This window comes from Petaurus breviceps, unplaced genomic scaffold, assembly GCF_028583685.1.
Source record: "Petaurus breviceps papuanus isolate PSGF00001 unplaced genomic scaffold, PetGlider_PUasm1.0 178, whole genome shotgun sequence".
In the NCBI taxonomy this organism is placed as follows: domain Eukaryota; kingdom Metazoa; phylum Chordata; class Mammalia; order Diprotodontia; family Petauridae; genus Petaurus; species Petaurus breviceps.
Genome location: NW_027185777.1, coordinates 18,026,670 through 18,042,181, shown reverse-complemented (window position 1 = coordinate 18,042,181; position 15,512 = coordinate 18,026,670). Strand labels below are relative to the sequence as shown.

At 36.0% G+C, this 15,512-nt stretch overlaps 1 protein-coding gene across 1 annotated transcript in view; it reads right to left on the bottom strand.

Moving 5' to 3' along the window:
- MYO3A (myosin IIIA) overlaps positions 1–15,512 on the bottom strand; it is a 269,882-nt gene that overhangs the window by 200,294 nt on the left and 54,076 nt on the right. Inside the window, exons 5-7 of the mRNA XM_069086101.1 lie at positions 10,396–10,472; positions 5,489–5,634; positions 894–959 (exon numbers count right to left, since the gene is read on the bottom strand). Of these exons, the coding sequence (XP_068942202.1) occupies positions 894–959; positions 5,489–5,634; positions 10,396–10,472 (289 nt within the window). The remainder of the gene's footprint in view (positions 1–893; positions 960–5,488; positions 5,635–10,395; positions 10,473–15,512) is intronic.

Below are 15,512 nucleotides of genomic sequence, written 5' to 3'. Positions count from 1 at the left end.
GAGAGAGAGAGAGAGAGAGAGAGAGAGAGAGAGAGAGAGAGAGAATGTAACTAGATAGTCCAGTGGGAGATATGGTGAGAAAATAGTTGGCCCCACAAAAGACAACTGTACATGATGCTAAGTCTATTATTTTTGAATAATAGTGAATCTGCTATGAGATTGAATGAATGAAATTTAAAATGTTTTACAAATAACATAAACAATATCAGAAATGATCTGTCAAATACTTTGTAAATGGGAAAGAGGAAAAATAAAATGAGAGAATATTTTTGGTATTTCAGTAGGACATGTGACAAATCTGTAGTATATGTAAAGTTCTGATGATCACTGACATTTGGGGTTCTACCACTTCTGTCACATGCCTGAGGGACCAGGGAAGGGCTCAGAAGGAGCTGTCAAAGCTGCAGTGGTTACTGACTTTGACCAGTATCACTGCCCAGACCTTTAGCATATTCTGTGTGTAAGACCTCAGGCAGATTATAGCACAGTCTTGTAAACAAAACTTTGTTAGGGACACGTGTGCAATGGAAAACATGGATATAAGGTCACCTACCAAATCAGACACCAAAGAATGATTTGCTAGTAAGCAGTTTCACTTGTCTCTCTTATTCTCTCCCATGTATATGTTATTAGTGTTACTTAACTCAACTATCACAGTACAATGAACCAGACTGACATTAACCCAGTGATTCTAGTTCTTTCGACTTTGATGAGCTGTCTATCATTTCAAATCAGGATAGTGCCCTTGTTAGGGCTATGGAGAATAGCTTCTCCCTTTCTACCCCCATACCAACTGCGCTACCTTCCTGATTATAGCCACAGTGAATATGATATTATTTTTTATATAAAGACAACACGCTTTGATTTTTTTAAAACACTCTATTGTTACTCACTTGTTAATGAAGTCATTGAATTCTGCTGTCCACAGTTCTGGTTGTCTTAGAGTTGGAGGTGGACTTCTATAAAAAATAAAAATTCAATCATATACATTAGATAACATATATAAAAAAGGAGAATGAACATGATAAACTGAGTAGTGGACTTCTGAGGAACCACTGGAGTCACCCATTCTAAGAAGCAGCTCCAAACCAGTACTGCCATCATTTTTCATGTAAGTCCACAAATACAAAAGAAGATAATTAACTATTAATCACTATTCATATATAATGACAGATTCCATGTTTTCTTGTAAGCCTGGAGTATTTGACCCATTTTTCTAGCTGTTAACAATATTTTCAACAGTGAATTTTCTTGTAATTACCTGATGATATTAAGGAAGGACGACAAACAGCATGGAAAAGTAGACAGCCCTGGCCATGGAGTCAAGAAATCCATACCTGAGATCTGCCTCTGATACGCACGAAATGTGTGACCTTAAGTACATTAGAGCTCACTTAACAAAAATCACAGTGCCCCAGATTAAGCCTGTTAAATAAGGGTTGATTATCTGCTATCAGTGGAAAGACTTTCTTTTTAAAAAATTCATGTTTATTTACTTTTGGTTTACATCATTCAGTTCCACAATCCCTTGAGTTTCAAATTTTCTCCCCCTCACTCCCCTTCCCCCCCCCCCCTGGCAGCATGCAGTCAAACATAGGATCTACATATACCTTCACATTAAACATTAGTCAGGTTGTAAAAAAGGATTATAACCAATGGAATGGACAATGGGAAAGAAGAAACAAAACAAAGCAAGAAAAAGAAAGAGAGCAAGTAGATTGCTTCAATCTGCATTCAGACTCTGCAGTTCTTTCTCTGGATGTGGCTATCTCTTTCCATCATGAGTCTTTTGGAATTTTCTTATAATGTTACATTGTCACACATGTGTTGTATCTGTAATTGTGTACAAATTTCTCCTGTTTCTTCTCTTCTCACTCAACATCAGTTTATATGAGTCTCCCTAGGTTATTATGAAGGCTATCTACTCCTCATTTCTTATAGCACAATAGTATTCCATTCCATTCATATACCACAACTTGTTCAGCCATTTTCCAATTGATGGGAATCTCCTTGATTTCCAATTCTTTACCACCACAAAAAGAGCTGCTATAAATATTTTTGTACACATGAGTCCTTTTCCCACTTCTATTATCTCTTTGGGACACAACCTTAGAAGTGGTGTTGCTGGGTCAAAGGGTATGCATTTATTTATAGCCCTTTGGGCATAGTTCCAGATTGCCCTCCAGAATGGCTGGATCAGTTTACAATTAGTGGAGAAACTTTCAACACTGAAACTTCTATCCCCCTTCTATCTCAACAATGGGAGAATGGCAGTATAAAGAACCCTAACAAGAAATTCTTATACCCAAGTTCTGTACCACAATATGTGTGCAGGGTCAGTAGTAGAAAAGGTGTCCTCAAATCAGCTTTTTAAAGGCAAATTATGTTGGGGCGGTAGGTGGCGCAGTGAATAGAGCACCGGTCCTAGAGTCAGAAGGAGCTGAGTTCGAATCCAGCCTCAGACACGTAACACTAGCTGTGTGACCACGGGCAAGTCATTTAACCCCAATTGTCCTGCCCCCCCCAAAAAAAAGCAAAAAAAAATAAAGGCAAGTTATGTGGAGAGAGAGCTGAGGGAAGAAGACCTTGGACTTTAGGAAACAAGGCCTCATGGTGAAAAGACTTCTGGGATACCAGACCTTATGGCAGAGACAGATATATCTGAATTCCATGAAACAGATGCTTGCAAGTCCACAATTGGGGCAAAGAACAGGCTTAGGAAGAGCTTGTTTAGGAAAGGGGAGAAGAAAACACACCAAGTATAGGAGCTTATTATTTTAACTTTAATTTAACTTTAATTATTCTTGTTACTTAGGTTCTAAGCTTGATTCTTTCTACTTACTAAAGGAGGCTAAAAGTTTCCCAAACTCTAAATTTTGGCATGCTGAGGCAAAGGTCTGATTGTTTTCACACTAGTTACAATTCTGGCAAATGAAAAATAAGGTTGAATATTAGAAAAATATTTTTGATCAAAAGATGTGTAGAAATCTTCCGAGGACAAGAATGGAAATTCTCATCCTTGAAGATTTTTATAAAGGACAGTGGGTGAAAGGGAAATGCAAAGTATGGTGTGGAGAAGGGGACAGAGTAGAACACATTCCTGCAGTTTTTAATCAGTTTGACAGAATTAATAGCAGGAATAACTAAAAGTAAGTTAATGAACAATGCTATTAACCACACATGTCCTACTGGAAAAGTTGAAGAGGGTATGGGAGAAGATATGGGAGAGAGCAGATTGGAGGAGGGGATAGCCTGTGGGACTGCTATTTTGGGGCAGTGGGTAGGGGAAAAACAGGGACAAAATTTGTAACTCAAAATCTGGCGAAAATGAATGATGTAAATCAGAAGTTAGCGAAGAATTTGAAAAATGAAAAAAAAAAGAATCATTTTGGTGCTTTGTTCTTAGAGGAAGGTTTTATTTGCACATTTTGATAAATAAAGTTTGCATGCATTGAGAAGGAAAAAAAAAAGAAACATTGATCAACCACGATAGCTAAGTTTTCCTGAAATTGTGCTTTATGTTCATTTCAGTAGCACTTTGTTTTCATTAGTGAAATGGAAATACTGTCTTTAGTTCCACATTACTCCCTAAATAGCTTATAATGAAATTAATGTACAGTTTGTACAGGCTAATTAAAGAAAAGTGCAGCTCCTCATGTACTATAGATCTCACCCTGAAGCTCCTTTTAGAAACCTCAAGATTATTTGGAGATTTCTGAATTGTACATTAAATGAAGAAATTCTTATCCCTAAGGTTCTATGCTTTTTGCCTTCAAAATTATTCCATCCCTAGAAATTTATCCTTTTGTCCAAGAGTTGGGAAGAACCAAAGTTCTGCTTTGTTTCAGGGCACTTCCAGTCTCAATGGCTTTTTGGGATTTTTCTTTTAAAAGTCATTTCTAGAATTAGTACCCTCAGAGTCCCATTTCAGAGATATACTGGTATTAGAAAATGCTGAGTGATGACTAAAATGATATAATTTCCAGAATTATTACCCTCTCCAGGCATTTCTTGCAAGGGTGATTTAAACTATAATTAAAATGGCCTACTCCATATAGTGTGGTTCAATGAGTAAGGGATATCACTCCAAGTTAGGAGAAGTAGGTTTTTATCTTTGCCACAAACAAGGAAATGAGGAAGAAGGGCAAAATGAATGATTAGCTTCTGAGAGTAAACTATGCCAAAAGCATTCACTGGTAAAAAAAAAAAAAAGTCTTGGCCTAGGTAGGTCCAAATTTTGTTTTTGATGTTTAAGTTTAATCAGCAGCAAAACAGGGAAAATTTTAGTTTAATCAGCTGCAAAACAGGGATTTTTTTAAAATAACAGGCAAAATTTGCAAAATGCTTTGGAATCTTTATCTAAGGGCATATAACATTTACTGGCCCAAATATTCTCTAACATCCCATAAAACTTGAAGATTCTATGATCCTGGGATCTAAAATACTATAATGGGTAGCACCAGGATTAAGAAACTTCAGTGATTCCTTATTGTCTCTAAGCAAAATAAGATTTCTTCTGTTTGACATTTTAAGGCCTTTGCAATCTGGCTCCAACTTATCTATTCAGACCGACTTTTCATTTCTCCCCCTATGCATGATGGGCCATCTATACTGCCCTACTATCTGTTCCTTATACATAACATTCCATGCTCTGCCTCTGAGTCATCAAGTAGACTACCTCTCATGTCTGGAATGGTCTTTCTCCTCACTTCTGGTTTGTAGGATTCCTAATTTCCTTCAAAGCACAATTCAGGTACTACCAACTAAATAAGGTATTTTTGGGTTTCCCAGATATGAGTGCATTTTATTTATTTGCAGATATTTTACACATGCTAATATGTATTTGTTGTTTTCCTCATCAGAATTTAATTTTTTTGAGGGCAAGGACTGTGTTTTTAATATCTTCAACTATCTAGCATGCTGTCTAATAAGTGTTGAACTGAATTAAATTAAAGGGATAAGAGATAACAAAGTACAGGCATATGATGGCAAAACCAAGTCCAAATTTGATTGCTCAGGTCACCTGCTGGCTTGGTTCCATGGAAAATATATTAAAAACATTCAAGTAATTTTTATGTTGAAATCAGGCACACCAACTTGACTTTATAGGGATGAAGTGGCTTTATTCCATTCCACTATGGATGAGGCTTTTTATTTATGTAGCAATTTAAATGAAAGATATCCTTCCTCCAACAAGGAGAGGGATACCAAGGGATGGTTGATGTCCAAGGATTCGGTGCTGCCGAAGGAAAAAAAAAAATTCACTGGCTTCTAAGACTCATTCCATTTTATAAAACTCGTACTTCAAGCAGAAAAATTAAACGACTCAAGTAGAATCAAAATGATGATCCTAAGCATTTGCCTCAATATGTTGAAAAATGGCTTGGTATTTCCATTCTTGACTATTGAAATATATTGTGTAAAATGTTTAATAGGTAGAACGATTTTGGTGAATGGATGGTGTACACAAAAGGTTTTGTCTCCTTACCTTGGTATTTTGAATAGTGCTCTCATAGGGTGCAGATCAGCAAAAGGTGGGTCTCCATCTCCTAGCTCAATAGCTGTAATACCCAAAGACCATGCATCACATCTGGCATCATAGGTGCTATCCAGCTGCTGCTCACATGCAATGACCTAGTAGAGAAGAGCAAATAGAAAGAGCCAAATTCTCAGATTTTATTTAAGAATCCTATTTGAGGACTGAACACAAAAGTAGTTTCCACCTGACACTTCAACATAATTACAATGGATAGGTGACATGTGGGAAGGCAAATCAAATCGGAGGTCATAATTGTCAGACTACTTCATGTTCCATATGCAAAACAATTTATTCTGACCAGACTACATAAGCCAAATTAATTAAACTACACATATCCTCCACTCCAGCCAGGCTGAATTCTTACTGTCACTCTCCTCTTTGGTTTTTAGTGATTTGGAGTCTACCCGGCTCAAGTCCCATTTCTTCTATGAAGGTTGATGTATATCTATATACATGATGCATTTTCCCCTGACTTCCCAGATAGAATATAGGTTTCCTGAAGGCAGAATCTATTTCATATTGTCTTTATAGCCCTAGTGCCTACCTGATGCCTTTCATGTCATAGCTTCTTCAATAAACATTTAATTGCTGAATTGAAGGGAATAAACCTAGTAATTTTCCCCAACTTTGAACTCTTACAGGATTAATTATATTTACTAATCACTAGACAAGTGTGAGGTGATTCAAACTGCACTGGGTTCAGGATAGTGGCCCTAGTAATTGAGAAAAAGAGAAGAGATATGACAATAGCAGAATCACAAAACATAAGATTTTAGAGGGATCTTGGAAATTCATCTGTTTCATTTATAGAATGCTCCCTCCTTCAAATTTAAGAACTTTGCTGAAGGTCAGATAACCAATAAGACAGCTGTGGGGAGGAATGGTCAGAGAGACTGGGCAGGTAACCAAGGGCAGGTAAATCTGATAATCATGAGAAAGCAGAATTTCCAGAAACTTAAAGGTTTTACTTTTTGCTTTTAAATTTTGTAAATGGCAGCCAACAGAGAAGATGGAAATGTGCATTCTGGGAATACTATCTATATCATGGCCAGATCACTTACATAAAAGTCTATGGTATGATATTTATAATGAAGAAGCATTAAAATCTCTAGAACCCCATTTCTTATGCTGTCCATTTTTACCTTTGGAGCTGACAACTTTTAAAACTAAAATATTAGATATAGTTGGTGACACCAAAATATTCATCACCAAGGGAGGGTTCTTTGGGGACCATAAAGAAGAAAAGCAAATCACTACTAATCTTTCACCAAAAATTCCATGAAGTTAAAAGCCCTAGGATTTATCCATCAAACTGATTGACAGACATATTGATATTTGTGGATTCTGTGGATGTTAAGTCAAAACCTGATTCAAAGAAGGCATCTCCTTGGAAAACAAACATTGATTAAAATCTGCTACATGAAAATCACTGTGTTAGGAGATGTGATTAAATAAAAAGATGGATCAGACATGGTTCTTGCCTTCAAAGAACTTACTATCTGGAGTGGAATGTATATAAAAATCCATCTGCACATGTGCATAGATGTGTTCACAAATGACCATAATACATATGGCAAATATATTAATACCATCCTTCCTCCTCAGACTTTCAAGATAATTCAGAGAGTGCATCGATACCACTAGCCTTTTTCATTCATAATTTTAAAAAAATTCTCATAATCAATAACATTCACTGGTGAGGTGATGCAATCTGATCAATACCATTCCCCAGAAAAGTTGGCTAATATGTTGTCCCATAAATCAAGGAGAATAGTAGCCCATGCTGGACAAAGCACATTTTACTATTTGTCATGATGGTAAAATGAGAGCTAATAAATGGTATAAGGCAATTTTGTACTTTGCATGTAGTATGTGCTTAAGAATATTTGCTGGAAAAAAAAGAATGTTTGCTGAATTGAAATGAGTACTGTCTTAACAGCTAGTTGAACATTCAGATATAGTGCCTACCTCCCAAGTTTGTTGTGAGGATCAAATGAGAATATTTGTAAAGTACTTTTCAAATATTAAAACTCCATAAAGTGCTAGGTATTACTATTATTGTTATTTCTTAGATATGTAGGTACATGACAGAATGCTGGACTTGAGGAAGCAAGTTCTGAGGTAAAATTCTGTCTCAGTCACTTTGTGTGACCCTGGGCAAGTCTCTTACCCTCTCTGAGTCTCAGTTTACTTATTTGTTAAATGGGGACAATAATAGCTCCTACCTTATAGTATTTTTGTGAGGAAATGCAACATAATAAATGCAAAGCACTATGTGAATGCTAGTTATTTATTATTACTATTAATGACGAATTTATCATATATATGTTGTTGTTTCGGTCATGTCTGACTCATTGTGATCCCATTTGGGATTTTCTCTGCAAAAACACTGGAGTGGTTTGCCATTCTTCTTCAGCTCATTTTACAGATGAGAAAACTGAGGCAACTGGAGTTAAGTGACTTGCTCAAGGTCACATAGCTAGTGTCTGAAGCTGGATTTGAACTCAGGTCCTTCTGACTCCACGGCCTTCCATTGTATCACCTAACCACCACACACACATATATATGTATACATATATACATATATAGATACATATACATGTATGTGTGCATGCATGCATGTATATGTATATATGTATATGACAACTATTGATTAACTAGATGTTTAATTGACTGAAATCCCCAAGCTTTCTGTATAAATGTGAACTAATTCTCTTATTAATTATTCTCTGACAAAATGGGACTTGTTACATATGAATGAATGTGCTATCCACAATTATGAGCACATATTATGCTGGTTCAAAAAGTTTTCACTGCTCTGTTCATCTGAAATTACATAAAAGACATTATTCCACTAGATGTGAAATCACTTTAGGCTGGATTAAGCTTATTAGTCATAGACTATGACTTTTTAGAAGATGGATGCCCATTTGTTGCATATTGCTGAATGCCCATTTTAATTATTAGCTTTTTGAGTAACTTGGAAATGAATTAAAAACACAAAAATGCTCTTTGAAATTTGCAATAATTCCTAGGCTCAGGAAACAAAATAGTTTTCACAATGGAACTCTGAATATGAGGTAGCGATTGTGTTCCCTAGTGAAATAATGGAGCAGCAATCCACGTGTGCACCACACACCGGGCTAAATGGTGTGGAAGTCCATTTATTTAGCTCAAACAAGATGAATGTGGCAGAGGCTTTGATGATGATGATTACAATAACACACATTTATATAAAGCACTAAAATTTGCAAAGTGCACAGAAATCAACTGCTAAGAAATTAGCCACCTCTGAACTACTTTTCACATTACGAGTTTACAGACTTAGACTATGGTAAAACCCTCTTAAGATGTTCTTCCTTAAGGTTTTCTTGTAAAATATGCCCATTTGGGGGGTTTCTTTTTAAGATCGAGGTCTGGGATTTTCTATTTCTCTCCTATTTTTTCCTCTCTTAAGATTTACTATGTGGCACAGTGGAGAGCACTGGGCTTGAGTCAGCAAGACCTCAGTTTGAATCGTGACTTATATATACACTGACTAGTGGTGCAACCTTGGGCAAATCACTGAAATTCTCTCAATCTCAGCTTCGTCATTTGTAAAACAGGAATATAATTGTACTCTTCTCTAGGGTTGCTGTGAAGATCAAATGAAATACATGTAAGCACTTTGCAAATCTTAAAGCATTGTATAAATGCTCACAACAACAATAATTACATATTTTAGATGGGTTAGTCCTTTGGAAAATATTTGAAGAAGTTACTGATGCCTTAAGATAATATCTTAAGATGATTTCACACATATATCATACTACTTTTTAATAATACTTTCATATAACCAATACTCATTAGGTTCAAAGTCAAACCCCCTTCTTAAGCATTAACTTCTTAAATAATTTTCATTTTGTGATTGTCTATTATTAATGATTCTCTTGAAGCATTCCCTTCCCTTCAGCAAATGCTGACTAAATATAAGTTTCTTTAAAAGGTCCCAGGATGACAGTTTTCAAAAATACATTGTCTTTACTGATATATAGAAGTAGAAAGATTAAAGGCATTAGAAGTATTATAGTGACCATGGGGAGAAGATGATTTTACAGAAAACTACTTTCCCTTAGCTATCTTAGCAGCTGATCTATGGCTTCCTGAAGGTAGTGATATATAGATAATGCATTAAAAGCTGAATTCAGCCCTGAGGTAGGATACTGAAATGCTGGGAAATGTCATATACTTCAATGAATAGTAGATCTTATCTTAATAAATAAAGTTTACCCAATCTCTGTAACATTTTTTATTCTAAAATGGTTTAAAACATCATAAGCATGCCATCAAAAAAGTAATGTGCCATGCATGAAAAATAAGTTTTAGGAAAATAAAGGATATAGTCAACTTCTCTATTTAAAATTTTTTTTGTAGAGTACAGGAAAAATATTTATTATATGGAAGATTTAACACCTTCAAACTGCACTAAGACTTTGGGGTCCCTCTATGTTTTGTGTGCACTCATTTGTATATGTATTAGATCTCCCAATAGACTATAAGATCACTGAGGGAAGTGACTATTTCCTTTCTGCCTCCAGTGCCTAACACCATTCCTGACACAGAGAAGATGCTAAAAAAAATGCTAGGTGATTTATTTATTCTCAGTCGTACTCTTTACATGTGTATAAACCCCAACTCTAAATAAAAAGCACAAAATGTTATAAATATAGTAAATTTATTAAATGTTTAAAATTAATTTAATTGCATATCTATTGTAAACAAAATAAGGAAATTTGAAAACCTTTGCAAATTGAGGACTAGAAAAGGGAAAGAAAGGATTAAATATCAAATCTGTATTTCTTGAACTCTTATCTGACCTCGGGAGCCATCCAAAATGGTGTTCCTACAGATGTGTTCCGACGATGCCGTGTACTGGTTAGCTGTGCTGACACACCTGAAAGGAATGAAGGAAAACTTGTTTGGGGGTTTCGTTACATATGCCCATCTGTTCTCCTACAAATCATTTTAAAGTTCTAGCTTTTCCAAGGGATCATTGGCTTTAACCTCCTGTTCAAGAGGTCATAAAATGGACATCTGGTACATTCATGCTTAAAGTGTAGATATCTTGTGCAGGGATTCTGTGGCACATTGGAAAGAGCTTTGGATTTGAGTCAGAGGCCCTTGGTTCAAATACTGGCTCTGCCACTCACTACATATGTGACCTTGGACAAGTCACTCTACCTTTGGGGGTTTCAATTTCCTCAATTGTAAATTGAGGATATCTGATTAGATAACCTCAAAGGTCCCTCCCAGCTTGAAGTCCAAGGGGCCTAGATATGAATCCTGGCTATAATACTTACTAGCTAGGCAATGATGAGGCTAGCCACTGTAACTCTCTGAGTCTCCAGTTGCTTATGTGTAAAGCAGTCAAAGTGATATATTTATACTATTTACTTATAGAGGCATTGGGAGAAAAAAATGTTCTGCAAATTTTAAATATAAGCTGTTATTATGTATATTATCAGAGCTAATAGATGCATAATATATGCATCTTTCAAGGTCCAGCTTGAGTCTTACCTATATCATGAAAATTTCCTAAATCACACTATTCATCTATCTATCCATTTATCCATCCATCCATATTCTATTCATTCCTCATCCCATCCCTTCATCCCTCACTCCTCCTGAAACACTCCTTCTCTGTATCAAATATTTTTCTCTTTCACTTTTCATATGTATATCTTGTTTCTCTAATACAATTTGTAAATTTCTTTAAGGCAGGAAATACCTTATATAGACCTAGGCATACCACAGAAACTTAATAAATCTTTGTTCATTTGAACCAACAGGAAGAAATCAAAGAGTCCATTTATTTAGATTTCATCTTTTACCTTAATGAATCAAAGAATCAAAGATTTAGATCTAGAAAGGTCCTTATGGTCCAATGAGTCCACTCTCCTCTTTTTACAGGTAAGAAAACTGTGGCACAGAGCTAAAAAGAGACTTGTCTAGGATTATGTAGCTAAGTTGAATAAGTTGAAAGCATAAATGGAGCTCATTCTCTGCCTCTTTTAATATTTCAATATGATCTAATCATTTCTTTTGCAGTTTCATAATTTCCTAGGTAATATGTTTTATTCTGCTTTTCATGTATGAGTCAACATTGGTTACATGTGACAATCTACTTACATTCCTCATGAGTATTTTGATTGCATTTGGACCACTCGTAAAGTTTATACTTCCAGGATCTTTGTAATCAATAATTCCTCACCAAATAACATTGCTAAGAGAATAATGGTGTTAAAAAGATGAGCCTTTCTAGCAGCAAATACTTCGGGATCACTGGAAACATGGCTCAGTTTCCCAAATGCAATCCAGCCTGATGTACTATTTCTATTGAATTCTGGGCCTAGCTCCTTTTTCAACTGCAGCATCTGTTCAAGATACAAGACTACTGATGAACTGATTCTCAGGTTGCCTGACTACATGTCATAAATCTGGAAAATGTGTATTTTTCATCTAGTTATATAGTTTGTTTTTCCAGTATGAACACTCAGACCAATCCCTTTTGCACGGCTATGGATTTGACGTAAAGGGCTCTATAGTATCCTAAGATTCAATGTAATGAATAACAGTAATAATACTGTTTCATCTCAATGAGAATATCTGGTGAAACTTGCCATTATCAAAGTATCTTTCTTTTATTTGAATTCCAAGGAGGGCATCTTTAAGTATTTTGTTGAACACCTTAGATGAGTGTATGTCTCTGTATTTTATTGATTTCTTGATGTTGACATTCATCTGGTCATTGAACAAAGTCATTTCAGTGATTACATCTGTTAGAGTCTTGCTAAGTGTTAACATATTCATGTTAATGGGAGACTTGTTTGAAGACAGTATTCAAATGTTGCATTTCATTTTAGTTAGTCAAAGGCTTTTAAAAGATCAATAAACAACCAATATGGGAAGGATCATTCTGCAAACTCTTACTCATATGCTCAGCCACAAAGATATGTTATGCTTTGGATGTAAGAGGAAACCAGCTCTTGCAACTTCTTTATTTCACTCTCTGGGGAGCCATACTTTAATTTGGCTCTGATTGCTTTATGTATATTGAGGTTATTTATTGTGAGGATCTCAAGAAAGCTGTGAATCAATCCCTCTATCAATCTGTCAACTCACTAATTACCAGGTAGAATCCATCAGTCAATAAGCATTTATTAAGTGCTACCTGTATTCCAGGAATTATGCTAAGCACTGGGGGTGCAAAGAAAGACAAAACAAAATCCCTATCCTCAAGGAGCTCACCTTTTAATGAAGGAGACACCATGCAAACTATGTACAAATGAGCAATATACAGGACAAATTGGAAATTATCAACAAGGAGAAGGAACTAGAATTCAGAGGTATTATCAATAGCTTCCTATAGAAAGTGAGATGTTAGCTGGGAATTGAAAGAAGCCAGGAAACCAGGAGGTAGAAATGATAAGGGAGAGTATTCTAGGCCTAGGGGACAGTCAGTGAAAATACCCAGATTTGGGAGATGGAGTATCTTGTTTAAGGAATAGCAAGGAGGATATTGGATATTGGATGCTCTGTGTGTGTTTGTGTGTGTGTGTGTGTGTTTGAGAGAGAGAGAGAGGGGGGGGAGAGAGAGGGGGGGGGAGACAGAGACAGAGAGAGAGAGAGAGACAGAGAGAGACAGAGAGAGAGAGAGAGAGAGAGAGACAGAGAGAGAGAGAGACAGAGACAGAGACAGAGAGACAGAGAGAGAGAGAGACAGAGAGACAGAGACAGAGACAGAGAGACAGAGAGAGAAAGTTCATGTGTAAGAGGGGTTAGAGAGTGTGAGAAACCTGGAAAGGTGGGGAGACAGGTTATGAAGGTGTTTGAATGCCTTTTAAGAATACTAACACTTCACTTACTAGCCGTGTGACCTTGGGCAAGTCACTTAACCCCAAATGCCCTGCCTTCCCCCCCTCCAAAAAACAAAACAAAAAAAAGAATACTAACACTTGAGTGAATCTTGTCCAAAGAATTGCCTGATTCAAGTTTGCCCTTTTTCCCTGCTCCTTTGTCACCATCACAGTAAAAGCAGAATGAGGCCACCCAAGACTATGAGCCATTTGGTCTTTCTACCCATTTTTACAGGGGCTAGTGGCCAACACAATGAATCACCTTGTGATCTAATAAACCTCTCCATGGTCAGCTATGCTGGTCCTCAGCCATCACACATATAGTTTATTGTCAGGTTGACATCTGAACTCTTTCCAGGTTGGCAGCACTAGGCATAACTTGTACTCCACTGACAGTCTTTGAGAACCCAGGGTCACCTTCACACTATCATGAGACAGGAGTAAGTTTTTGTGGAGGACAGAATAAAGAATTTCCAAGATATTTACATGTGAAATTTAAAATTTTATTAGATTCCAGGTATATCACTTTGGTTTCAGTTTTGATAAAGATAAATTATGGAGTCACATTAATGTGGTGGTTTTTTTAAAGGAGACTCAAAATAACAACAGTATTTTTGCTCCTGGCATAATTCTAGTAGCATTTCTGATTATAGAGTTTAATTGCTTGGCAAATTAGGTTTCTATGAATCCTTGCCGGGAATGGGAGGGAGATAATATCATACCACAATTGACAATTTATTTTGTCAAGTTTTTCAGAATTTAATCGAGTGTATTAGATATAATAATGGACTTAGAATCTAAGTACCCAAGTTGGTTACACAGTTGGTCTATGACCTGGGGCAAACTACTTATCTTTTCTGAGCCTCAGTTTCCTTGTAAGTCAAATAGGGGTAATGATAATTGCAAACTCTGCCTCATAGGGTTATTGTGAGGACTGAATTAGATATTGTGTGTTGATTATCAAACATGTTATTAGAGTCAAGGTCCCTGCATTTATACAAAGAATCATAGACTTTGTTAGCCAAAATAGGTCTTGCCAGGGGCTTCTATTCTATCCCTCAGAATGTAATTAGCACTCAGAAAGAAGAAAGAATATGGCAATAAAGAACAATAAGAAAACAGGCCAAGAAAAAACTGATTTAGTTTTTAAAGGTTCATAAGTATTATACCATGACTTTACAAACCAAATGGTTTATTTCATTCAAATATTAATTATGTTTGTGTTCAGGGGAAATAAAAACTTTTAAAATCTTTTCTGAAACTTTGAACAACTTAACTTAGTCTGATGCTTTTAAATACTTGAGAATCCATGAAAAGACTGAAATAATTACCAAAAGTGGTCACATACCACAAAATATTCTCAAGAACATGCATTTCACAGAAATGAGCACAAAATTTAGAAGCTGTCTAAATTGATATGGCCACCATAGATGGCAATGGTTTAGAAACATCAGCTATGGTTTGGTGACTTTGTGATCTCTCACAGAAGAGTCTGCCGATCATTTTACTGTCTGACTCCTCATCAGTAAAATAAGAAAGTTGGATTAAATGGTCGTGTAGCTCTAAATTTATAAGCCTAAAATCCTGGGAGATTCCTTAAAAAGGACAACAGGGAGTAAGTTCAGGATTTGAAATCTATAGGGGCAGATGGCTGGGGCAGGAGGTAGAGGTGACAGAGACAGTGCAGACTGAAGGCTGAGAAAGGAAGACAAATAAACTACATATTCCTATATGGGTATTTCATAACTCTAGTGCATTTGCAAATGCTATAACCTTCCCATCCCCACATACAATGAGCTCCAAGTGGGAAAGGTACTCTTAATTATTTTTGTATCTCTTACAAAGTCTAGCATTGTGCCTTGCAAATAATCAGTTGCTGAATAAATGAACTGCATAGAAAAATGAAATACTTGAATCCAAGAATAGAAAGTCACTAGCACGATAAAGGATGAGAAAAGAGACCAACAGAAAATGTTTCTGAATTGACAAAATTAACCAAAAAAATTGACAAAGAATTAAGTCATAATATAAATTAATGTTATCTCAATACTATCCTAATAGTCATTGTGTCAGGAGTG